The 24092-nt window shown below is 43.3% G+C and overlaps 1 protein-coding gene and 1 long non-coding RNA gene across 3 annotated transcripts in view; both read right to left on the minus strand.

Annotated features, from left to right (window-relative positions):
- Nucleotides 1-274: 274 nt before the first annotated feature.
- LOC107157745 lies at nucleotides 275-3342 on the minus strand. The gene is made up of 2 exons (XR_001505539.2): nucleotides 1724-3342; nucleotides 275-430 (listed from the first exon to the last, which is right to left on the minus strand). It is a non-coding gene; the product is annotated as an uncharacterized LOC107157745 (long non-coding RNA).
- Nucleotides 3343-5726: 2384 nt separating this feature from the next.
- Mfsd11 (major facilitator superfamily domain containing 11) overlaps nucleotides 5727-24092 on the minus strand; it is a 30390-nt gene continuing 12024 nt past the window's right edge. For both annotated transcript variants that reach the window (XM_015504135.2, XM_048797800.1), the window contains 6 exons: nucleotides 22506-22546; nucleotides 14824-14889; nucleotides 12984-13109; nucleotides 8215-8389; nucleotides 7188-7323; nucleotides 5727-6745 (listed from right to left, as the gene is read on the minus strand). In XM_015504135.2, coding sequence (XP_015359621.1) covers nucleotides 6581-6745; nucleotides 7188-7323; nucleotides 8215-8389; nucleotides 12984-13109; nucleotides 14824-14889; nucleotides 22506-22546 — 709 coding nt within the window. In that variant the 3' untranslated portion in view covers nucleotides 5727-6580. The remainder of the gene's footprint in view (nucleotides 6746-7187; nucleotides 7324-8214; nucleotides 8390-12983; nucleotides 13110-14823; nucleotides 14890-22505; nucleotides 22547-24092) is intronic.

The raw sequence follows: 24092 nt of genomic DNA on the forward strand, positions 1-24092 counted from the left end.
ACAAAGCCATGTCAGTAAGTTAGCACTTGGCTGAGTTCTGTGAGTTGTACTAGCAAATATCAAACGTGCCCTTCTTGTATCTGAAGAGGGGGAGTCTTATGGGACCGAGCCTTTAACTTGTGGGGTCTGTGCTAGGGCTGAATAGTTAGCATCAGAAAAGAACACCCGGTTGGTGTTGGAAAATGACTCTTTTTTATCAATTGATTTTGAGATGTTTAACCAATCCTGCTTTCCTGGGACAAATCCCACTTGGTCACGATGTAGGACCCTTTTAATGTATTTGTTTTATATGAATTAGGTTTGGTAGTATCTTGGCCTCTATGTTCATGATGGATACTTGTCTGTGGTTTTCTTGTCGTGTCTGGCTTTGGAACCAGGTCACACCAGCCTTATGGTGGAGTTGCAAAGTGGTCTGCTCCTCTGCCATTTTCTGAAAAAAATGTGTGAAGGGTAAATATTAGTCCTTCTCTTAAGTCCTTGATAAAACTCACCATGCAGCCATCTGGGCCTCGAGTTTTCTCTGTGGGTATATTTTTAGTGACTATTAAGTTTCTTTACTGGTCATAAGCTATTCAGAGTTCCTATTTCCTCTTGAGACACTTTGAGTATCTTTCTAAGATTTCCTCCATTTCACCTGAATGGTCTAATTCTCCTTCTCCTTTGGAGGTGAACTTTCATTAATATTGAAGGCATTTAACCCATTAAGTCCCATCATCCCAGATGTGGGACACATACAGAAACTTAAATTGAGCAACGAATGCACCATTTGTAACTTTTGGAATGAATATTGTGTTAGGGTTCTATTCTTTTGAGAAAATTAACATGACTGGTGCATTTGAAAGAATAATTATATTTCCATATACATGAGAAAATATATATAGGCTATAAATTACTTCCAACCTATTTTATGGTACCTGTGTCAATTTTGCCAAAATATTTAAAGAACTAAAAACTTGGGACTTAATGAATTAATTTTGGAAGTTGCCATATTTAACAACAACCTAAAATACCAACAGAGATAGGCTCTTCAGAGAGAGGAAGTTATTTGGAAATAAATGACAGGAGATGGCCATCATGGAATACATGTACTATGATATGCCCCAGTGGCCATGGGCATACCCAGAGGCAAAGCAAGACAAGTGATTTTGAAGGTGAAAGGAGGAAGGTCACATAAATTGTGAATCAATAATTCTTGGCCTCGTGGGCCAGTAACAGGAGAGGCAGCTGTCCAGGATAAAGCAGGCTGCTGCTGGGTGGGCCTGCTCCCAGGTGCTCTAGGTGTAAGCTTGGTGCTGGGAGCCCTTCCCTGGGTTCCACCGGAGCATGCCTGGGAGGCCCTGTCTGGACTTCCCACCGCCAGCTGGCGAGGCTCTGGTACCACTGACTCCACTTGGATCTGACAGCATTCACATTTCTTATTCTTGCTCGCGCCTAAATTTAAATCCACAACTCTCCCTGGTGTTTGCAGAGCTGCCACCATGCCCATGGACCATCATGAGTTCAAGATGGTGAACTTTCATTAATATTGAAGCCATTTAACCCATTAAGTCCCATCATCCAGATGTGGGACACATACAGAAACTTAAATTGAGGAAGATGTGGTTTTTGTTTGTTCATTTGTATTTAGGGGATTTTTTTTTTGGTGGTGGTGAATGAACCCAGGTTTCGGGCATGCTAAGGAGACACTCTACGCTGGACTACATTCCCTGGCCTGGCAACCCACCTGAGGTTATTTCACTGCAGCCATCAGTTCTGGAGCAGCAAGAAAAGCATCAAGGCAACCAACATTACAATCATCGTTCTGCGGCCAGAAAAAAAATAATTACACACACCACGAAGGGACTTTGCCAAACAGGTTATTACTTGTGTCATGTTCTTTCTTAAAAATGATTAATAGCAGCAACATTCCGTGAGTGGGCTGTCGCCCATGGATGAGTGGCCCCTCCCACACAGAGACCAGGGTACGAGAAGACTGTTTACGGGAGGGAGTCTCATGGGTGACCGCTCATCTAATTGGCTGACATGGGGGTAAAAAAACACAGCAGTTTATATTTGGTGTTGGAAATGTTTAGGATAAAAATGTCTTCAGACTCATCAGTGTAAAGAGTATGCATAAAGTGATGGAGTTAATCCAGTTGTGAGGGCAATAAAAAACCGTGGGTGCAAAAGGAGCAGTAGGTCAGGAGAACAGGACTTCTGCCCCTGTAGCAACTACATCCAGACTGGGGACCAGGGAGGTGGGGCTGACAGGTCAGGAGGAGTCGGTAGCAGGGGAAAGACAGGCCATTCCGGGAAACACAGGGAGAAAAGGCAGAGATGCTGGGTAAGTAGGATGGAGTCACAGAGCAAAATGAGGAGACCCCAGAAAGGGGTGTGTTCTGGAGACGAGCATGGCTTTGCACCCCGAAGTCTGGGTTTTGCATGGAGCAGTTCTGTAGTATTAAGGTCCTGTAGGATCAGTTCTTAGAAGCTGTCAAATGTTGGGAGAAATAAGAAGTTTGGGCTTGATCTAGTAGGAACAACCAACAATTCTCTTTTTTTTTTTGAGAATTTTAATATTTATTATTATTATTATTTTTTTTTAGTTTTCAGCAGACACAACATCTTTATTTGTATGTGGTGCTGAGGATCGAACCCGGGCTGCATGCATGCCAGGCAAATGCGCTACCACTTGAGCCACATTCCCAGCCCAACAACCAACAATTCTGAACAGGGAAATTTATTGAAAATTACAACATCCCTCACCTTCCATCTGTGGTCAACCAATGTGAAAGATTTTAAAAAATCCATTCCTCCCTGTATTAGCTTTAATTTGCCCCAAATAAATGTTTTGAAACAACGCAAGTTTATTACCTTATACTTCTGGAGGTGGAGTCTGAAATGACCCTGCTGGGCTCAAACCAAGGTGTCACCAGGACGCATGCCTGCTGGAGGTTCCAGGGAGAATGTTCCCTTGCCCGTTCCTGCTTCCTTCACAGGCCACCATCTTCCTCAGCCTGTGACTCCTTCCTGCATCTCCAAAGCCCACCACAGCATGGCCTGTGCGGCCTGTGCACAGGCGTTGCTCTGACCCTGGCCCTCCCACCTCCCTCTTTAACTCTGAACCCTTTGATTATACCAGGCCCATCCAGATAACCCATGGTTAATTCTCCTGCCTCGAGTTCGGCTGATAATCAAACTTGTTCCATCTGCACCTTAATCCCCTCGGACTCCCACCAGGGAGCTAACATATTCCCAGGCTCTGCGGATTAGAACAGGACTCACTTGGGGAGTCCTTATTCTGCCTGCCACACTCCCCTGTGTACCTAGAAAACACTATAATAAACCTTATACTGCCTTGGCCATGACAGTCCTGGCATCCTGCGGTGACAAGCCACCTGTGGTACATGGCTGGAGCATTGCTAATTGTCCAGGCCCTAAAACAGACAATCTGGCCTGGAGCCAGCCAACCTTGGATAGAAACCACAGGCCAAAAGAAATCTTTCCTGTCTAAGTTGTTTGTCAGGTATTTTGGTCACAGTAACAAAAAAGCTAACACAGATGAATGACATATCACACACCTTTACCCCTCATCTGCTGGTGGGGACTCAGATGTTTAACTATTAATTGGAACTTGTTTTTGAGAACTTACAGACTCCCCCTATAGATTTACAGTGGGTGGGTCAACAAATACATCAGGAAAGAAAACCTGTATATGAAAAGCCAGAGTCCATGTTTAAAGGTTTTCAAGTTTCTGGGTGTGGAAAATTCCGGAGGGCAGCGGGGGCTGGGGGACATCTTCAAACTCTGAGAAAAACATTCATGGTTCAACAACAGTTTTAAGCTGGGGGGATAACAGTGTGTAAAGCACATGCTTAGCATGCAGGAGGCTCTGGGTTCCCCCTCTAACAGCAAAATGTAAATAGTTAAACAAATAAAAGTCGCTCCAGGTCTGAGCCAAATGTCAGCATATGGGACATGAATCTGCAGTAACAGCAGCACACCCATATACACACCCCCATGCAAGGCCAAGCTAAAGCATGGAGATAAAAATCATTGACAGAATGTATAAGACAAGCACTTAAAAAATTAAACTCTTTATTTCATTGTCACATTTCATTTGTAAATAACTAATGCTGAGAATTTAAAAGATGGCCTTCGTGTTTTAGGTCATCTAAAGAGTTCCCAATTTATTCACACTATAGATACACAAAAATGGAGTAAAAACAAAACAACCCTCATCCCCACCCCCCAAAATAACGGGAGTACAGAACTTATAGTGAGCAGCACAGCACACAGCAGGGAGCAGCCAGGGAAGTGGGCACTCACTTCACTTCTGGGGCAACCACCGCCAGGGACCCTACAAGCGGTGAGGCATGGCTTCCCTGGGTTCAACAAGCTGCTCACAGAGCCTGCTCCCCGCCCTCTGCCAGCACAGCCTTGCAGCTTTACTAGGAGCCAACAGGGCAAGGGCCTGGGAGAGGAGGGGCTTGGGAATGCCCCCCAACATGAAAGGCTCCTGTGACCAGCAGCCTGGCCCCAACAACCCAGCCCTTGCACTCAGCCCTGTGTAACCCTCTCCCCTTGGGCCAAGCGACCTGCCAAAGGAATGCAGGAGACAGAGCTAGGGAGGAGGGCGTGACTTCCGCCTTGCTCCCTCTGGCTCTGGTCTTCTGTAGCAAGGGTGACTGTCATATGGTGAGCTGCCCCCAAGGACAGCTCCACAGAAGGAAGATGGTCTCAGCCAACAGCCACATGAAACCAGAGACCTCGGTCCAGGAGGTGGTGAAGAACTGACTCCTGCTGGCCTGCCTGAGACAGCTGGGCATCTCCCCCAGGGGCCAGGCAGCTTCCAGACTTCCATGGCAAGGGCACCGAGGACCCGGCTCAGAACCCTCAGACTCACAAACTGAGGGATAATAATAGGTGCGTGTTACTGTAAGCGCCTAATTTTGGGGGTAATTTATTATATTGCATTAGAAAACTAAAATAATAATGAGCTTAGAAAGAAAACAGATCGTTGTCTTAAGTCCGAAAGAAATAGCATTGACAATACAGTTTTTCCACAGGGTCAACTAAACCAAGGGAGGGTAGGTCAACTACAAGAAGAGCAGCCTCACAACCTGGAGCCCGAGAGCTAGCGCTCCACCAAGAGACTTCTCCCAGAAGTTCACCTAATTGCAGGGTCTCCGACTCCCTGCTGCTGTCACCAAACACGTGGAACTTCTTCAGATTTTTCAAACCAACAATAAAATTTCTAAATTTCTGGCAGGTTTAAAAAAAAATAATGGAAAACAAGGTATTGTGAGCTGGGGATGTGGTTCAAGTGGTAGTGCGCTCGCCTGGCATGTGTGCAGCCTGGGTTTGATCCTCAGCACCACATACAAACAAAGATGTTGTGCCTGCCCAGAACTGAAAAATAAATATTAAAAAAATTCTCTCTCTCTTAAAAAAAAAAGGGACAGAGAATGTTAAAAAAAAAAAGAAAACAAGGTACTGTTTGTCCCTGGGCTGGACTCACTTGTCGTGCAGCTCTTCATTGGTACAGGTGAGCATCACTGAACGCGAGCTCTCCCACCTCCAGAACAGGCAAGGGCAGAGACAGAAGGCACTCGAGGGGCTGCCAGCCAGAGAAGGGAAGTGCCTGCTGACAGGTGGGGGGCTTCTTTTTGGGGTGAGGAAAATGTTCTCGATAATGGTGATGGTTACCAAATATACTTTTTTTTTCAAAAAAGCACATTAAATTGCACATTTTAAAATGATGAATTTTATCATTTCTGAATTACATCTCAATTATAAAAATTTTAAGCGAGTTCTTATAGAGGAAAGTTAACATTTCCACTTAAATCCTATATAGTTACATTCCACTCTCAGACATGTGACTGAATGGCATCTGCTATAAGATCACACTTAAGTGACAACATCCTCCCCCCAGCTCAGACCTCCCTCTAGTTTTTCTTTCTTTCTTGCATTGTATCTTTCAGGAAAATTACTAACAAAAGTCCTCCCCTAGTAAATGTGTTTAACTCTTCTAAACATGGTTTTGTTTGCTGTGATGTTATATTTTTGTTTTAAGACTTGAGATAATTTTTCCTCATTTTATACTTAATTGGCCACTCCTTGGTATGAACTATGAGGTAAGAAAATCTATCTAAGAAACATTTAATGAGGAAAAACCTTTTCAAAGTTAGACTAAATGTCAGCACATCACTATTTGAATGTCATTCCAGATACACATGTGGAGAGGCATATGTTTCCGTTACTATGTAGTAAAACACACTCCAGACCCAGAAAGAATCCTTATACGACATATGGCCTGGAATTCTCAAGGCAGAAGAATACATTCACACTCTATAATGTGATTGTAAGGAGCTTGAGATAGATAAATGGAAAGCAGTATCGCTGAACAATTATAACTGATAGATTTCCCTTATTACACTGGTTTTAAATAACTAATATCTGTAAACTTTAATCCAGCTCCAGCTGGTTCAAGCCTGAACTCTTTGATTCTCCACACTCAACATCATCCACTGTACTATGAAGACAACAGAAGTCACTTCAACTGTGCTCTGGAGCTGTGCAGCCTCCCACAGGTACCTCATCAGATACTTCGGTAGTCAGAGCCCCGGGCCACAATGGCAGCAGCGTCCCATTCCACAGTGAAGAATGAAATAGTTCCAAAAAACCCAAATACCACCATGACCAGGAGCTGCCAGTGAAGGAGAAGGTAGTTGCTGTAGAAAAAGGCCACAGCCGCGCAGATGGACTACGAGAAAAACAAGACAAATTACACAGGCACACAGAGGCCTGCCCAGCCTCACAATCAGCCCCACCCTGCAGACCCAAGGGATGCCTGTGACTGGCAGATCTTGCTCTCCTTCCCGCAGTTGCTAACTCACCCCCGGCCCCCCGAGAGTGGGTCACATCAGGGAAGCCATCTCTGCTGTTAAAACAGCCCTGTGCAGAGTAAGAAGGACCCTGTCTGCAAGGTGTGCAAGTGGGGTTCTGGCTCCAGGGATGGGAACCTCCAATCCGAGCAGTAAACCAGAACATGAAATCTCTCAGCCAGTCAGGGAATCGTGCTGCTCAGTGCTTCCCACTTCCATGCAAATCCTTTTAAAGGATATCCCCGGTTTTCACTTAAAAACCACAAGCTAGTAACCACAGCAAACCAGGCGAAGCTTAAAGGAAAAGGCCCAAGGGGTTACCTGAACAAACTTAAAGATGGCAAAGGCCGGTGCACTGTCTTCAGAATAGAGAAAGCCTAAGATGCTAAGCAGCTGGGTGTTGAAGCAGCTGTCCCCAAGACCCAACAGAAAACTGCAGAGAATGGCAACTTCTTTGCTGAAAAAAAATAAATTTAGTATAAGTAGTATCAACATTGCTAAAGCCACTTAAATTCTAAAAGCAACCCACCCAAAAAAGCATTTAATCTTCAAGTTTTAAAAACACAGAAATAAGAATGAAAAATATCAGAACTTATAAGGTCTCTTTCTCTCTCTTTTTTTTGGGCAGTACTAGGATGGAACCCAGGGCCTCACACATACTAGGCAAACCTCTACCATGAGCTGCACACCAGCCCCTATGTTAGAATTTATACAGTAAGAAGTTATGCTCAAACTTGCAACCCTTCACATTCTAGCAAACCTGGTCCTATTACTGATTTGGAAAGGAGATACTTTTTTTAGGCTAGGCTCCCTTTGGATTTGGGGATCTAGACATCAATATCTGCATTTATAACGAATTAAGAGCTGAATGCAGTGACTGGAAGTCAGTTCAGTGGTAGGCCACTTGCCTTGCACAGACCAGGCCTTGCAAGGGAAAAACAAAAAAGAGTTGAAGTGCAGGCCACGGATACCCTCAAAACTGTCACAGATCACTCTGAAAAACGCGATAGCCCACCCAACTCATAGACTCCCTCACTGCTCTTTATTTTTCCTCCAGGCCCTAACTTTGAGGTATTTCACTGCTCAAAATGCAGAGATAAAATTCAGATCAGACATTTCTATGCTCCCTCACAGATAAAGAAGATTTATTGGGGGGTAAAGGTTAAAAGCAACCATTGCAAAAATAACTTATGATCCTCTATGGATTCCTACTCAAACTCATTCTGGCTATGGCAACTGACCTCACAAAGATAACAAGTTCTGAAGAGGGCTAAGTGTCCGTTTCAAGTGTCTATCCATCCCTTCCCTCCCACTGCCCTCAAATCACCAAGCAATAGTAGTTACATACCTGGACCTGATGTAAGCATTGCTGTTTGTTCCCTCCACAGGGGCAATTGGGGCGTCTCCAGGCATGTTGAGAAATATTAAATAAAAAGCTATAAAGTGCACGAGGATGCCCAAAAGCACAACTGGATTTCTACCAAAACGATTATTCTTGCTCAGCAGGCCAAAGAGGCTTCCACCTACAAATCAAGGTGGCAGAAATGTTACTGACATTACCAACACATCAAGTGACTACTCGTGTTAGAATCCAGAAGCCATGGAATACACAATCTCAAATGTCCAGTGTCTTCCCCCAAACCCAACCCTTCAGCACTTGCAGGCAAAGAGGACTACCAAACACCAACTACCATAACAAAACAGCTGCTAGAGAGGATCTTGAATACAAATCCCTAATACAAAGAAATGGTAAATATTTGAGGTGATGTATATGTCAGCTACCCTGACCTGAACACTGCTGGAAGCAGCAAATGAATCACTGCTTTGAACTCCACAGCCTTGGACAGCTAGGTGGATCTTTTGGGTCTCTCAGTAAAATGGTGCTGACAGACACACCCACTTGCAGGTAGTTGCTGTTACTGGGTCAGAGTCCATGCCTGATGTGGAATTTGTGGGTTCCGCAGCTTTGAATTCAGATGCCCACTACTCTGGGGTGAAAGAGATACCTGTTCGCCTAACTAGCCTTGTGGCACCAGCTGCCTGAGGAAGAATTACTGCGCCAGTGGTTTTCCACGATCAGGCCAGCTTCCCCACGCCTCTCCTCTGAAGACCCTTCCTCACAAAAAACTCCTCTGGTGTGTTTCACTATAAATAAAGAATTCGTGAGCTTTTCCCCTTTGTTAGGATCAGTCCCATCAGGTCTTTTCCACCCATCAAGTCCCTGCTTTTAATAAAAATATTTTCTGTCTTTTGCTTTATTTCTTGGTATTACTTTTCAGCCTTTCATTTCCAGCTGGCGCACACCTCTGAGGGTTACTATTCCCTCCCCACGCAGGCCGCAGGTGACAAAGCACTACACATTGCACACATGTAATGAAGTGTTCAATACCCAGTACCAAAAAACCAGCACTATACCTCAGGAGACTTATCAGTGCACTAGACTCCTGGAAAGTCCAGAAACAGGATCAGTCACAAACAAAATCCCCATCTGTGACGAAGCATATGTCAGATCGCTGGACAAGGCCAGTGCTCTTAATACATGGCACCGTAGCCATCTGGAAAAAAATAAAGATGCCCAAGAACAAATCCCAAATAAATCGGAGATCTAAATCTAAAAACTAAAGGATGGATGGGCCTTGTGTGTCTCTAGAAGGGCAGCCGCGGAACAAGCCCCGCACTACCCAGCAGCACTCCCCCTGAGAATGCACAGCCTCCGTGACTATGAGGAGGCCTGCGATGCACACAGAAGGAAGACCACAGCATCTTCAGAAAGGGGAAATGCCTCAACATGTCAGCACCGTAAGACAAACATGGTCCCGGTTAGCAGAAGACACAAAAGCTCAACACAAATCCTGATCCTGGGCTAACCTACGCAAGGAAGGGAAATGCTCTGCGGGACAGCCCTGCCTCAGACCCCACAACTCCATGCTGCCCCTCGGGCTCCACTGGCCTTCCTGGCCCTCTTCCCTCTGAGCCACTCTTCTGCAGTTCCCTTGGACTTCAGAAACAGGCCTGGCTGATGAGCATCTTCATGACAAGAGACGGAAACCATCCCCAAACAGCTGAGAGCCTCTCAGAACAGATCACCCCTCAATGACATCACCCCCCAAGTGGTAGCAAGCCAAAGCTGCCCCCCCCAGCAGGTATAACCTTCTCACAATGTGAGTCAAACCACCCACTCACGCGCTGGGTGATGACATTCCCAGAGCCTCAAAGAACCCGTCCTGAGATATTGGTCAACCAGACCTCGCCTGGCTCCATGATCTACTTTGCCGGCTACACAATCCTCCAGCCCCTGCCTTGCTCTCTGCTGTATAAAACCACAAAGTTCCTGTAAGTCCTTTGAGGACAGGTCTTTGGTGTCTGTACCCTACCTCTGCTCTTCCTGGTGTGGCCATGCTGACTGAAAACTCTTTTCCTGCCCCTTACCACTGTTGCTCATCTCTTTGACTGGCATACTGGACATGTGGCAGTCTGTTGGGACCCTGGGGCCCAGGCCCTCACTCCTCAAGGACTCCAGTAATGCTCAAGGATATTAGCCCAGATTATCCTATCAAAGAAAAATCCCACCGCCAGCAGCTGTACTGTGGTGATGAGAGAGAACCCCTGTCTGTTCAGGAAACACACACTGAATACCAGGGACAAACTGTTGTGGTGTGTCTAACACTTACCCTCCTGGGGCTCAGACAAAATCACACATAAGAAAAGTAAGAGAGGGCTGGGGATGTAGCTCAGAGTTGGAGACTTGCCAACTCTGCATGTATGTGCAAGGCCTGGGTTCAAACCCTAGCACTGTAAAAATTTTAAAAAAGGATGAAAAAAAAGAAAAAGACAAAGAGCTGGGAAGAGAGAATACGTGATGTTAACGTAAAGTGCTTGTCGAAGGTGAATCTTGTTAAAGGATATTCCAGTGGTTTCTGAACTATTTATTTATATTTTTGGCAATTTCTTGCAAATGTGGAATTATTTTTTCAAAAAGCTAGCAGACTACCTACAGCAAGAGTGTGCTACTTCACGGGCACTGGATGGCAGAGGCTTAATGACCTCTCCTATAGCATCCCCAGACATCTCACGGGTGGAGGTGGCACCTCTCACTCCATGCCCAAGATGCCCCTCCGGCCCACAAGCCCCCCGAGCATCACTGGACACACTACCACTCGGAGACCTCCCTTGCATATCAACACACTGGGTCTTAGTGGACTGCTCCAGGCCCAACTCCCACAGCATTTGTCCCCCTTCCTCACCCTGCCCTCCTGGTGGTACACTGCCAACCTGTCCTCCAAATGTTCTCTCAACACACACAACTGTCATTTACCTGGTCCTGTCCAGGTGCAGGTAGTAAAGCAGGGAACACAGTCCCCAGTCTGCTTTCCCCACAGCACTTCTCACTGACAAAGTGAGTTTTGTTTCTTTGCAGGCTGTGTTCTCCCCCAGGAACACAAGCTCCACGTGGGCAGCTTTGCTTTTGGTTGACATGTGGATGCACAACAAAGAGTGGCTGAACTGGTAAGTCCCTCATGTCTGATACTACATCCAAGGCACTGCAAGTGGGAGCAGATCTTAGTTGAATGAGCAATAAATTATTATGGTGTTGTATAATAAAGATATGCATTGCCTTGGCCTCCAGTTCTGGGCACAGAGATCCTAAATCACTTGGAATTTCCTTAGTGGTAGGAGTGTTTTCTGTTATGCACAAAGAGACCTTTCCAACCACACTCGAGTTTACACTAATGAGGTAACTCTTAGGGAAGGAGGGTTGGTCCTAGACACAACTTCACGATGGGGACTGGCTGCCAGAAAGACACAGCCCCATTAGAGGTTTAGAACTTCCAGGACTCTCACCCACCATAGCAGGGAAGGGAGCGGGGAAAGGGAGTGCATTCATTCGCCAACAGCCAATGGTTCAATCTGCTAGGATTACATTAAATCTCCATAAAAGCCCCTCGACAGGGCTGTGGGAGCTTCCTAGCACACCCACAAGCTGGAAAGCTCTATGGGGACAGTCTCCTCCACTTGGGGGCCCTTTCAGACCTCACCCTTGTTCCAGATCATCTGGCTGTGCATCTGTATCCTTTACAATACTAAAAATTGCATATATCAACTACAGCATTTTCCTGAGTTCTGTATTTTTAGAAAATGATCAAACTAAAGGGAGGTGGTAGAGAACCTCCAAACTAGTAGCCAAATGAAATGAAGTGCAGAGTCTAGTGAAGGTGATCAGTGGGACTGAATCCGTAAGCAGAATGTTTTAGGAGACCACTGTTTAGGACTAAGCTCCTATACTGGGGCCCAAGAGACCAGACTAAAAATGACAGTGGAGCCACTGATGGTGAAGTTCCTTGCTCTGTATGACCTTCTGAGAATCAGATAACAGCCAAATTCCCAAATTTGACAATGAAGTTTCCTGCTTCAATCCTTATAAGATGCAACCTGAAGTTAACATCAATCAGTTATTTTTTATGGTTCTGACTCCCTGTCCCTGTCTTACGAGGAAAGGTATTTTAAAATGTCTTTTTCAAGCCCATCTCTATCCATACAACCAACTTCTCTGCTCAGCCCACCGAAACTTTTATTCTATGCCATGGAATGCAGCATTGCCTGATACTAGATGGAAAATAAGGCCAATGAGATCTTCGCGCTGTTGTTAATTTTGTCCTTCAATAAGAATTTGATGCTCACTCCAGGTAGTTAGTGTCAGAATAGGATCAAATGGCTGGACACACAGCTGGTTTTAGAGAGAACTAGAAGGTCAGGGATTCTGAGACACTCTGCATAAGTATTTTAAGAGGAAAAATTGGGAAAGACCACGTTTGCTTATTTATGATTTCCAACCTGTGAATTATTTGGCAAATGTTTTATAATTTACTTACCTTAGAATACTGATAATAGAAAAATAAAACACACCTGTTTGAGTAAAAGTAGAGAAAACAGAATTCAAGTACACAGAGGTGAAGTTTACTTAATGTTTCTATTTTAAGTACACTTGGTATTTTTAATGCAAAGACTTAAAAAAAAAAAAACCACTCTCTCTCTCTCTCCCCCCCTCACTCTCTTAAAAATAAATAAATAAATAAAGAGCATGTAATATTAAAAAAAAAAAAAAAAAAAAAAACCAACCTAAAATTTCTCCAATACCAATGAAGATTCCAGAAAGTCCAATGAGGCTTTTCTCTTCTGTTCCAAACCTGTTTATAGCACCAATGCAGGTTCCATAAACACCAGAGAAGAAAGTCAATTCCAGACCTTTAGGGAAAGAAATCAAGATTTAATTTTACATTCACTTTCTCCTTTTCCATTTTTTATGTCTAACACTATCGTAAATTCATTGAGACTGAAATGTTACTGCCCAAGGAGAGCACAATTCTGTGCTACATAACTGATGAAAGGGAATTAGTAACACACTATGGATGAAATGCTTGTGCCCGGCAAATGACCTGTTGCCACCCCAATCCCCTAAGCACGACGGAGACTGGCCTTTGGGAGGTAACCGTGTCAGGAGGGCAGAACCCACAAGATGGGTGAGTGCCCGTATATGAAGAAGGCAACAGAGCACCTGATTCCTGTCCACTTTGTCAGCCACATGAACACCCAGCAGGAAGACAGCTGTATAGTTCTAATTTTAGTATTCGTGCTGCCAAAGCGAGCATGTCCACTGTTCTTAAACACACAGTAATGTCCAGGTTCAATCCCCAGCACACTGCCCCACCACAATAATGTTTTAATTAAGACCATTTTTTTCTAGGAAAAGAAAATTAGGGTAAATCCTTAAAAGACCTCCATTCTTTAATGCTACAAAATCTTAAATGTGAGTTTTAAAGATGTTTAATAAAGATGTTTTATGAGACACCTAAAATTAAAAGTAGCCAGGATGGTGACACATGCAGAAAGATCAAAAGGCAAGAGGCCAAGCCTGGTGCAGTGGCATACGCCTGTAATCCTAGCGACTCAAGAGGCTGAGGCAGGAGGATTGCAACAGCCTCAGCAATTTAGTGAAGCCCTAAGCAACTCAGCAAGACCTTGTCTCAAAATAAAAAAATAAAGGGCTGGGGATGTGGCTCAATAGTTAAGCGCCTCTGGGTTCAATCCCTGGTACCAAAAAATGAAGTTAAGAGGCCAGCCTGGGCAACTTAATGAGACCCTGACTCAAATAAAATAAAATGTGAAGAAGGGTTGGGGAAGTAGCTCAGGGATAAAGTGCTTGCTTAGCACATGTGAGACCCTGGATTTCATCCCCAGTGGGGAATGAAGTATTAACTGGCACTCCAACACTTTCTAGAAGAAAACGGATTTCCTCATTGTCCTGATGACCTAAGAGTGCTCCACATGGGACACACCACATCACCACCTGCTTCTATTTCATTACAAGGGATCTTAGTGCACATAAGCTAGAGGTTTTCTCCTGGCTGTTTTCTGTCATGCGGTCCCTGCCTTAGAGTGGCTGGTTCTGATGAGCTCTGAGTCCTGGCTTTCCTGCCCTCGTGCGGAAGCCTTCTCACTGAATTTGGGCTGGCCTTGTGATTTGTTGTCACCAAGAGAATGTACTGGAAGTACATGCTGGAGACCTACGGGAAGGTTTGCTAGTCTTCCCTGATGTGTTTTTGGGGCCTTTGGCCACTAGTAAGTCTGGCTCTCCTGCCACACTACAAGGTCCTATGGAGGGGGTCATGCAGATGGACAGGCCCTGAGACAACAGGGAGACAGAGAGACTGCCCAACACCATCTCTCACTGACCATGGCAAAGCACTACACATGCAAATGAAACTGGTCTTGGAAGGCCTATCCCCAGCCATCCTCTGAAAGCAGCCACAAGGGACCCCAAGCCATCAATGTCATCAGAAAAGCCACCCTGCTAAGCACAGCCAAAGCACAGAAGTCTGAGAAAAAACTGCATGGCTTCTGTTTTCAGTCCTTATAGTCATTACGCAAACAAAGCAAAGTGAAGCGGCAGTTCCGTTACCTGTATAAGCAGTAGTGACACTGAGAAGGAGCATCTCCTTGGTGACACACAACTTGAGAGACTTCTCTGAAAAGAAGAACATTCAGGAGTACTTAATAGCTTTTTTTTTTTAATTAATTTTTTTTATTGGTTGTTCAAAACATTACAAAGCTCTTGACATATCATATTTCATACATTAGATTCAAGTTGGTTATGAACTCCCAATTTTACCCCAAATACAGATTGCAGAATCACATCGGTTACACATCCACATTTTTACATAATGCCCTATTAGTAACTGTTGTATTCTGCTACCTTTCCTATCCTCTACTATCCCCACTCCCCTCCCAGTACTTAATAGCTTTCCATCAATAACCAAGAGCTGTGCAGTGTCCACCCAACTTATAATAACCACACTGTCCTGAATCCTTGTGTGTCAGGGTGAGAATAAAAGCAATCAGAAATACCTTATGTGCTGAGCATATGTGAAGAAGTACTAAAGACACACTGAAAGGATACTGCAGGAGTACTGGAATATGGTCAGGATCGGTGTGATAAGAAATTTTAATCAATCATTTTCAAGTATTTCCAGGAGAAAATACATAATCAAAATAAGGTTTAAAACAACATTTTTTTGGGGGGAGGACGGTGTTACTGAGGATCAAACCCAGGGCTTCATGCATTTTAAGCAAGTAAGTCTACCACTAAGCTATATCCCCAGGCCGTTTTTTAAATTTTATTTTGAGACATGGTCCCATTTAAGTTGCCAAGGCTAACCTGGAACTCACAATCTCCTGCCTCAGCTTCCTGAGTAGCTAGGATGCCAGGCCTGTGCCACCATGCCCAGCATTAAAACAACAATAAAAAAGAAAGAAAGAAAAACACTAGCAAAGCATATTCACTTAAAATAATCAGAAGATTTAGTTAACAAGCAGAAATTCTAACATATTATGTAGTGTGATACTATGATAATGGGTCACACATCATTACACATTTGTCCAAACCCACAGAATGTACACCAAAATTAGCCCTACTGTAACCATGGTCTTTGAGTGATAATATGTCAGTGTAGGTTCATTGATTATAACAAATGTACCACTCTAGTGGGAGCCAATAATGGGGGAAGCTATGCATGTGTGGGGATGGGGGTTAAAAACTATACTTTCTGTTCGATTTTGTTACGAACCTAAGCCTACTCCCAAAACCACACAAACAAATAATCTATTTGCAGAAATTGATGAACTGATCCTAAAATTTATATGGAAATTCAAGGGAAACACAAAAGCCAAAACAATCTCGAAAAAGAACCAAACTAGAAGACCCCCACTCCCAAATGCACAGCAAGGAACACAGCACGGCACTGGCACAGAGGCACGTATCCAGATAAGTCCTTACATCCACACTCATTTTCAACAGAGGCAGCAGCGTAATTCAGAGGAGGGGGGTGGGGGAGAATAACTGGATATTCACACGCAAAGGAATGACACTGCACCACTCACAAAGAACTCAAAATGGAGGCTAGACCTAAATGTAAAAAACGATAAAACTGGGGCTGGGGATGTGGCTCAAGTGGTAGCGCGCTCGCCTGGCATGCGTGCGGCCCGGGTTCGATCCTCAGCACCACATACAAACAAAGATGTTGTGTCCACCGATAAATAAATAAATAAATAGTAAAAAAAAAAAAAAAAAAAAAAAAAAAAACGATAAAACTCTTAGAAGAAAACTTAGGAGTAAACTTTCATGACCAAAATCAGGCAAAAACTTCTTAGGACACCAAAAACACATATAATAAAAGAAAAAAAACTTTGAAGCTATTTTTTAAAAAATATTTTTGAGTTGTAGATGGTCCCATTTTATTCATTTATTTTATGTGGTACTAAGGATCGAACCCAGTGCCTCACACATGCTAGGCAAGTGCTCTACCACTGAGCCACAACCCCAGCCCCTAGTAAATTTTTTTAAAAATCAAAACCATAATATCACCTCACACCTGCTAACCATGGCTATTATAAAAATATAACAAATGCTGGAAAGGATGTGGAGAAAAGGGCACCCTGTACGCTGGGAGGGTAAATTAGCATAGCCATTATGGAAAACAGCATGGAGGTTCCTCAAAAAATTAAAAAGAGGGGCTGGGGATGTGGCTCAAGTGGTAGCGCGCTTGCCTGGGTGTGTGAGGCACTGGGTTCGATTCTCAGCACCACATAAAAATAAGGACATTGTGTCCACCTAAAACTAAAAAATACATATTAAAAAAAAAAAAAAGTTAAAAAGAGAACCATCACATGACCCAGCCATCTCCCTTCCTGGTATATACCCAAAGGAGATGAAATCAGCATCTTGAAGAAACATCTGTATCCACGTTCACTGCAGTGTCACTCACAACACTCCGAAAGAACCAAGCAGAAAACACAGACACTAGATTACCAGGCAGCCTTAAAAAAGGACACCCTGACACATGGGACAACACAGTCGAACCGTAAGATACTATACTAAGGGAAACGATTCAGACGCAGAAAGACAAACATCGCGTGGCCCCACTTATATGTGGAGTCTTTTTTTGTCCATGGCTGATCGGGTAGGAGAAAACGAAAAGCTGCTAATTAAAGAGTATGAGGTCAGGCGTGCTGGCCATGCCTGTGACCCCATCAGTTTGGGAGGCTGAGCCAGAAGGATCCTGAGTTCAAAGCCAGCCTCAGCAACTTAGCAAGTCTGAGCAACTTGGCAAGATCTTGTCCCCAAATAAAAACTAAAAAGGGTTGGGGATATGGCTCAGTGGTTTAGCTCTCATGGGTTAAATCCCCGGTACAAAACTCACTAACTAACTAAATAAATAATTAGTATTGAGTTCCAATTAAGCAGGGTGAGTAAGCTTCTGGTAAGCTAAGGTACAACTTGGTGACTTCCGTTAACAGTATTGTATACTTGAAATTTGCTAAGAGAGTAGATGCCAAAAATTCTCATCAAACACATACAAAATAATGTGATAATTACACAAGGTGATAGACATGTTAATTACCTTGATTGTGGTTATCAATTTCACAACATATACTTATAAGAAAACATATTGTATGCCACACATATACATTAATTTTTAATTTATCAAATATACCCCAATAAAACTAGAAGAAAAAATCTAAAACTTTTGTGCTTTAAAACATACTATCAAGAAAATGAAAATCCACACCATGGTAAAAATTACTTGCAAATCATACATACGAGACACTTTTAAGTAGAATATATAAAGCGTTCTCACAACTCAGTAATAGACAATCCAATTTAAAAATGGTAAAAGAACTGAGTAGACATTTCTCCCAAGAAAGATACATACAAATGCCCTAAAAAGCATGTGAAAATATGCTCAACATCATTAGCCAGATGATGGTGCAAATCAAAACCATAATGAGCTATCACTCCACACTACTAGGAGAGCTTAGTTAAAAAACAGGAAATAGTTGCAAGAATGTGGAAAACCTGGCTCTCTCATTCACTGCTGGTGGGAATGTAAGAAGGGACAATCTGGCAATTCCTACACAGGTGAGCTTCAGGAGACCACATGAGCAGGACTTCACTACTGCAAGAAATTGGAAAACATCCATCCACACTAAAGCTACACAAACATTCATAGCAGCATTATTCATGATACCTGATGAACAGAGAGTCACGTTTTAGAATGGACAGTGAAGTAGAAGAAAGAAGTCACAAAAGACACACAGTGTAGCATTTCAAGTACATGAAATGTCCAGAACAGCAACCTACAGATTGAAGGTAATCAATGTCTGCCCAGGGCTATGGATGGGGAGACGGGTGGGAAGGAGAAATGACTGCTAATGGGGATAGGGATTCTTCTTCTTTTTTCTTCTTTACCACATTCATTAACATGAAACTTATTAACCCAGTTTTAATGAAAAGGAAGCTGAACATCAAGACACATTACAAGAATGCAAATGACATAAAACTTCAGGAAGAAAAAAATTTCAGCAACTTAGACTATGTTTCTCATTATATTAGAGATTCTTCTGAAGTGATGAAAATGTTCTATAATTGATCATGGTTGCACACTTTATAAATATCATAAGTTGTACTGAATTTGCACAGGATTTAATCTTTTTTTGGTGGTGGTAGTGAGGTTTGCTAGGGATTGAACCCAGGGATGCTTTGCCACTGAGCTTCATCCCTTGCTCTTTTTATTTTTTATTTTGAGATAGGGTCTCACTAAGTTGCTTGGGGGTCTCACTAATTTGCTGAGGCTGACCTTGAACTTGTGATCCTCCTGTTTCAGCCCCTCCAGTCTCCAGGGTTTGGATTTAATGAATTTCTTACATGAGCAAATCGTACAACGTATGAATTGTATCTCAACATAAGTTACTAGACCTCCCAATCTCATACTGGGGACTGGACCCAGGGGTGCTCTACCACTGAGCCATATCCCAGCCTTTTTTATTTTTCAGACAGGGTATCGCTAAATTGCAGAGGCAGTCCTGGGATTTGTGCTCCTCCTACCTCAGCCTCCTCAGCCACTGGCATTCACCACCAAACCTGGCAAGCTACTCTATTTAAAAAAGCGACACCTAATGACTCTTTTCCAGATTTTCTATGCTCTTTTTAAACAAGAGTAAGACTTACTATTTACACTATTTCTAATTTTTTTTCACATAATAAATATTTTTGATCATTTGTAGAGGTCATTTATTTTTAATATCTCCTAAAGATAACTGCTTAGTGGAATGAGTTATTCCAATGGGCAAAGGTATAAATGTTTTTAAGGCTTTGATACTTATTGACAAATCACTTTTCCTAAAGTGATATAAGCACCCATCCTCATTAGCAGTGTTGACTTACGCATGCAAGTGCCCATCTCCCACAACACTGAGAATAATCTCCTTATTTTGTGTGTGTGGGGGTGGGATGGGGTGTCCTGACCATGGATTGAACTCAGTGGGGCACTAGACCACTGAGCCACATCCCCAGCCCTTATTTTATATTTTATTTAGAGAGAGAGTCTCGCTAAGTTGCTTAGTGCCTTGCTGTTGCTGAGGCTGGCTTTGAACTTCCTGCCTCCTGAGCAACTGGGATTACAAGCGTGCACCACCATGCCCAGCAAGAATGATCTCTTTGAAACTCAATAAAAAGTTTCAATTTGCCCTTCTTGTGGTCAAGCTATGACCAGCTCTAATGGAGCACTTGGGCCTTTCTCAACAGTTCCTAACAGCTCTGCACCACATCCTGCAAGCACTTCCTTGCCTCTTAGGTTATGTTGATGGACTGCAGTTTAGCATTTTATTAACAAAAAAGCAAGTCTTTTGGGCTGGGGCTGGGTCTCAGTGGTAGAGTACTTGCCTAGCATGTGTGAAGCCCTGGGATTGAAACTCAGCACCACATTTAAATACATAAAAGATCCACCGACAATATATATATATATATACATATACATACATACATATATATATATTTTTTCCCTTTATTGTTTGGTTTATCTGCTTACAAGGCTATTCTCTACCCAATTATTTTCTTCAATTACTTTCATGGTTTGCTTTTTAAATTCAGTCTTCAATTGGTATAAGGTGAGCATAGATTCCTGTATTTTCCTATAGTCAACTGCCTGAACTTGCCTGAGACCTACTTTTACTGAATCTGTATCACTACTTGGGGGTGGAATTGAGTCTAGACTGTTCCACTAGCCTTCTAGTTCCCTGTTTTCAAATTAATTCATAAATAGTTTTAGAGTTAATCAGGGTAAGTCTCTCACTTCTGACTCTCTCAGCTGTTTTCAGATATTTATTCTAACAGAAGAACTTTAGCATGATTTAGTCAAGAGCAAAAAATACAGATGCACCAAATGTTCTAGAAACGCATTACACTTACATTCAGTTCAGGAATTGAGTGCTTTTGGATGATAAGTAGGAACCTTCTTTGCACAGCCTCCTTCAGAGCACCAAGTGGAGGAGTGTCATGAATGACCGTAGAAGATCACTTAAACCTTCTTTATCCTGTGGCACCTCATGATTCACACTGCCCCAAGGACCCAGGAACCATCCTCTCAATGTGCTTCCCAACAATCCTGGGTGCTCACCTTTGGATGCTGCCCTCTTTCTCCATATTTCAACATCCATTCTCTCACAACCGGGCACTACCACATAAACAATAGCTCCATGATGTAACACACATGGCCCCAGATGTTAGTTCCTCATTTTGGAGAAAGAGCTGAGACAAAGCCTGCCGACTTTCAAGGAAGGACATCCTGAATCTGGCCAACCATCAAGAGCCAACAGAGGGCTTCTGTGTTTAGGAGCAGGGAGGCTGCATCCAGTAGTCATCACCACCCTTTCTTATCTACATGCTCACCTGCTCACCATGTAAGCCAGCATGGCTTTCTAGGGCCCTGGAAACAAGAAGGGATGCCCCGAAAGGGCCTACTAAAAACATCAACAGTCTTCATCGACTGGTAAATGGCACTTTCTGTGAGTTTGCCTAACCTGAGTCCTTTTCCCCTGATTCCTCTGATCAATAACGGTTCTTGGGGCTGGGGATATAGCTCAGTTGGTAGAGTGCTTGCTTCTCAGGCACAAGGCCCTGGGTTCAATCCCCAGCACCATACACACAAAAAATGTTCTTCTGACAGACAAGTCTCTAGACATTCAAGAGTGAAAGGCAGACTTCAGATGGTGGTGACCTCCCATCCTATAGGACAACCAGGCTATGTCTCATTTAATTACATATGTAGCCTAATTTATAATTATGAATGCACTCCTGAAGGTGCATAAAACAAGCCTGATAAAACCATTCTAATGATACACTCCATATGCAAGCCACCTCCCCTGTCCACAAGGCCCTTTCCAAATATAGGCTACTCTTGGTCAACAGCATGCTTTAAGTCATCTGAGCCAGCCACAGATGATCAGATCAAGAATTTGCCATATTCAAGACAACCAATGAAAAAAATTGTAAACACTTAAGGGCTACAGGGTCTATGTCACGAGACCCCATGGCCTCTAGTGGGCTGCTCCCTATGGAGAAGAACTGGCACTCTGAGATTCTCCTGCTGGGGAAACAGAGAAGATGAGAAGAGCCAGGGACAGAATTGGAGTTGGATGCTTACTTGCTTCTGAAGAAACCATAGGCATCCATTATGAGAATCACTGGCTCTGCCTGGCAGTATGGATCCAAATCCTAGAGCAGTAACCACTGACTAGCTGGTTAGTCTTGAGCAAATTATTAAATTTCTCTAAGTCTCAGTTTTATTTTCTCTAAAATATAGAAAACGAGCTACATGTTATAGAACATTTGAAATTACAGAAGGGAAAGCACACGGAGTTCAGCAGCCCGTAGCCAGGAAGAACTCTCAGGGGATGAGAGTGACTGTCCTTACAACTCCCAGGTTGCGGGAGCCACTGTTCTGCTCCGAGGAGTGGCAAACAGTCCATCTCACCTCCCTGGGAACTCCTAGAGAACTCCCCGCAGCTGGTGAACCCGAGTGCTCTGCAGCCTCCACACACACCTGGCTCAGGTGGGCAGTCATATAATCATTCACACACCTGCCATGTTAGACCTTTATGAGAAGACTAATGTACGCTGAAGCTGCATACCTGGAAAAATGAAAATACTGAGGGATCGTCAATCCAAAGTTACCAGGGAAAGGGGAAAGGCAAACGCTGAAGGTGCTCCTGAACAGTTCTTGAATTTCAGACACAGAAAATACTTACTGAATGCATCAACTGCCTTTGTCATATTGTTCTGGGCAGACCTGAGAAAATAAAATAAAAGTAAGTTTTTCCCTTGAAAATTAGGAAAACAATAAAAACATTACCCAGATACTAAAACAAAGGTGCTAAGTGGAAATCTCATTTTCATCTCAGTTTGTGAATGTTCTGTCTTCTCCATGGCCTGGCAGATACGTCCAGTATTCCCCAACACTCCTGGCTCCAGGGACTCCTTCAAGCCCCAGGTCCTAGATGCAGACACTGTGTTCAATGTGCCATCCAGCACCTCTGTGTTTTGAACAATGGAAGACAGCTCTTTATTATCATAATAAATTCATTACATACGTTCATGTACCTCCCTTTTAGAAATGTCACTTTGGGCAGAAGAGAAATATACCCCATCTTGCTAGTTAAAAAAAAAATAAAAATGATCTTTAAATAGTCAATTTCCCACTATCCCTCCTATAAAAAACTAGGTCCTCAAGACCACTAATGTCCTAGGTATGACATGGCTGGGATACAGAACAATAATTTGGTTGAAAACATGGGTTTTGGAGTAAGAGTACTAGTTTGCCCCTTATTAGTCCTGTGACATTAGACAAGTGACTTCATTTCTCTAAGCTTTATTTCCTCATTTGCAAATTAAGGACTCTGCCACTTACCTGTGGGAGTTAAATAAGATGATGTCATCAAAATAAACTGAGAATAAGATTAAGATGACAGCATTTTCACAAAGATTACCCTACCAGCCAAGTCTACTTCTCCTAGATCTTTAAATATAGCATGTTTTAACCAAGAGGAGTACTTTTTTTTCCACCATCAAATTCACAACTTTCCTGGAAGCAAATTCTATATAGTTTCTGTTACCTGGCAGTGCCCTCAGACCAAAATCTTGTACTTTAGCCCTCAAAATAAGTAAGAACTGACTTATATTCTGCAGACCATTAAAATACAATCAATTCAGCTGCAAATCACTTAGGATTCAATGAGATAGTAAAGAAACTCATTTTACATTTTTAAAAAAATTTTATTTGCTATTGGGAATTGAACCCAGAGGTGCTTTACCACTGAGCTACATCCCCTGCCCTTCCGCAACTCTTGATGCCAACCCATAATGCTATACTCCTTCTCCACTTCATATTTCTATTTAAGATACTAGATGGTTAAGGTATGGGGCTCCTTTTTAGGGTCATAAAAATGTTCTAGCTGGGGCCTGGTGTGGTGAGCCGCTTCTGCCGTTTATGCAAATTACGCCATTACAAGATGGCGCTGGCTCCGCTGTGGTCTGTGACAAACAACTCCTTATTTGGGAGAGTTGGCGCATGACTTTTCATCACCCTATGAGAAAGCTCCACGTGGCTGCTTTGCATTGGGGCTTGAGATGCGATATGAAGGCTGGGAGGGGGATCCGAGAAAGAGAAGAAGAACTATCAAGGGCCTGAAATAAACTACTGAAAGAAGATTCCTGAGTGTCGCGTCTTCCTTGCGGGCAAGAAGTCGCGACAAGTGGTGCCGAGACCCGGGAACCAGAACTTTCAGCAGTCAGGGGGGTGCACCGTAGTCCCAGGTAAGTGGGATCCGCGATCAAAG

This window comes from Marmota marmota, unplaced genomic scaffold (genome assembly GCF_001458135.2).
Source record: "Marmota marmota marmota unplaced genomic scaffold, marMar, whole genome shotgun sequence".
Taxonomy (NCBI): Eukaryota; Metazoa; Chordata; class Mammalia; order Rodentia; family Sciuridae; genus Marmota; species Marmota marmota.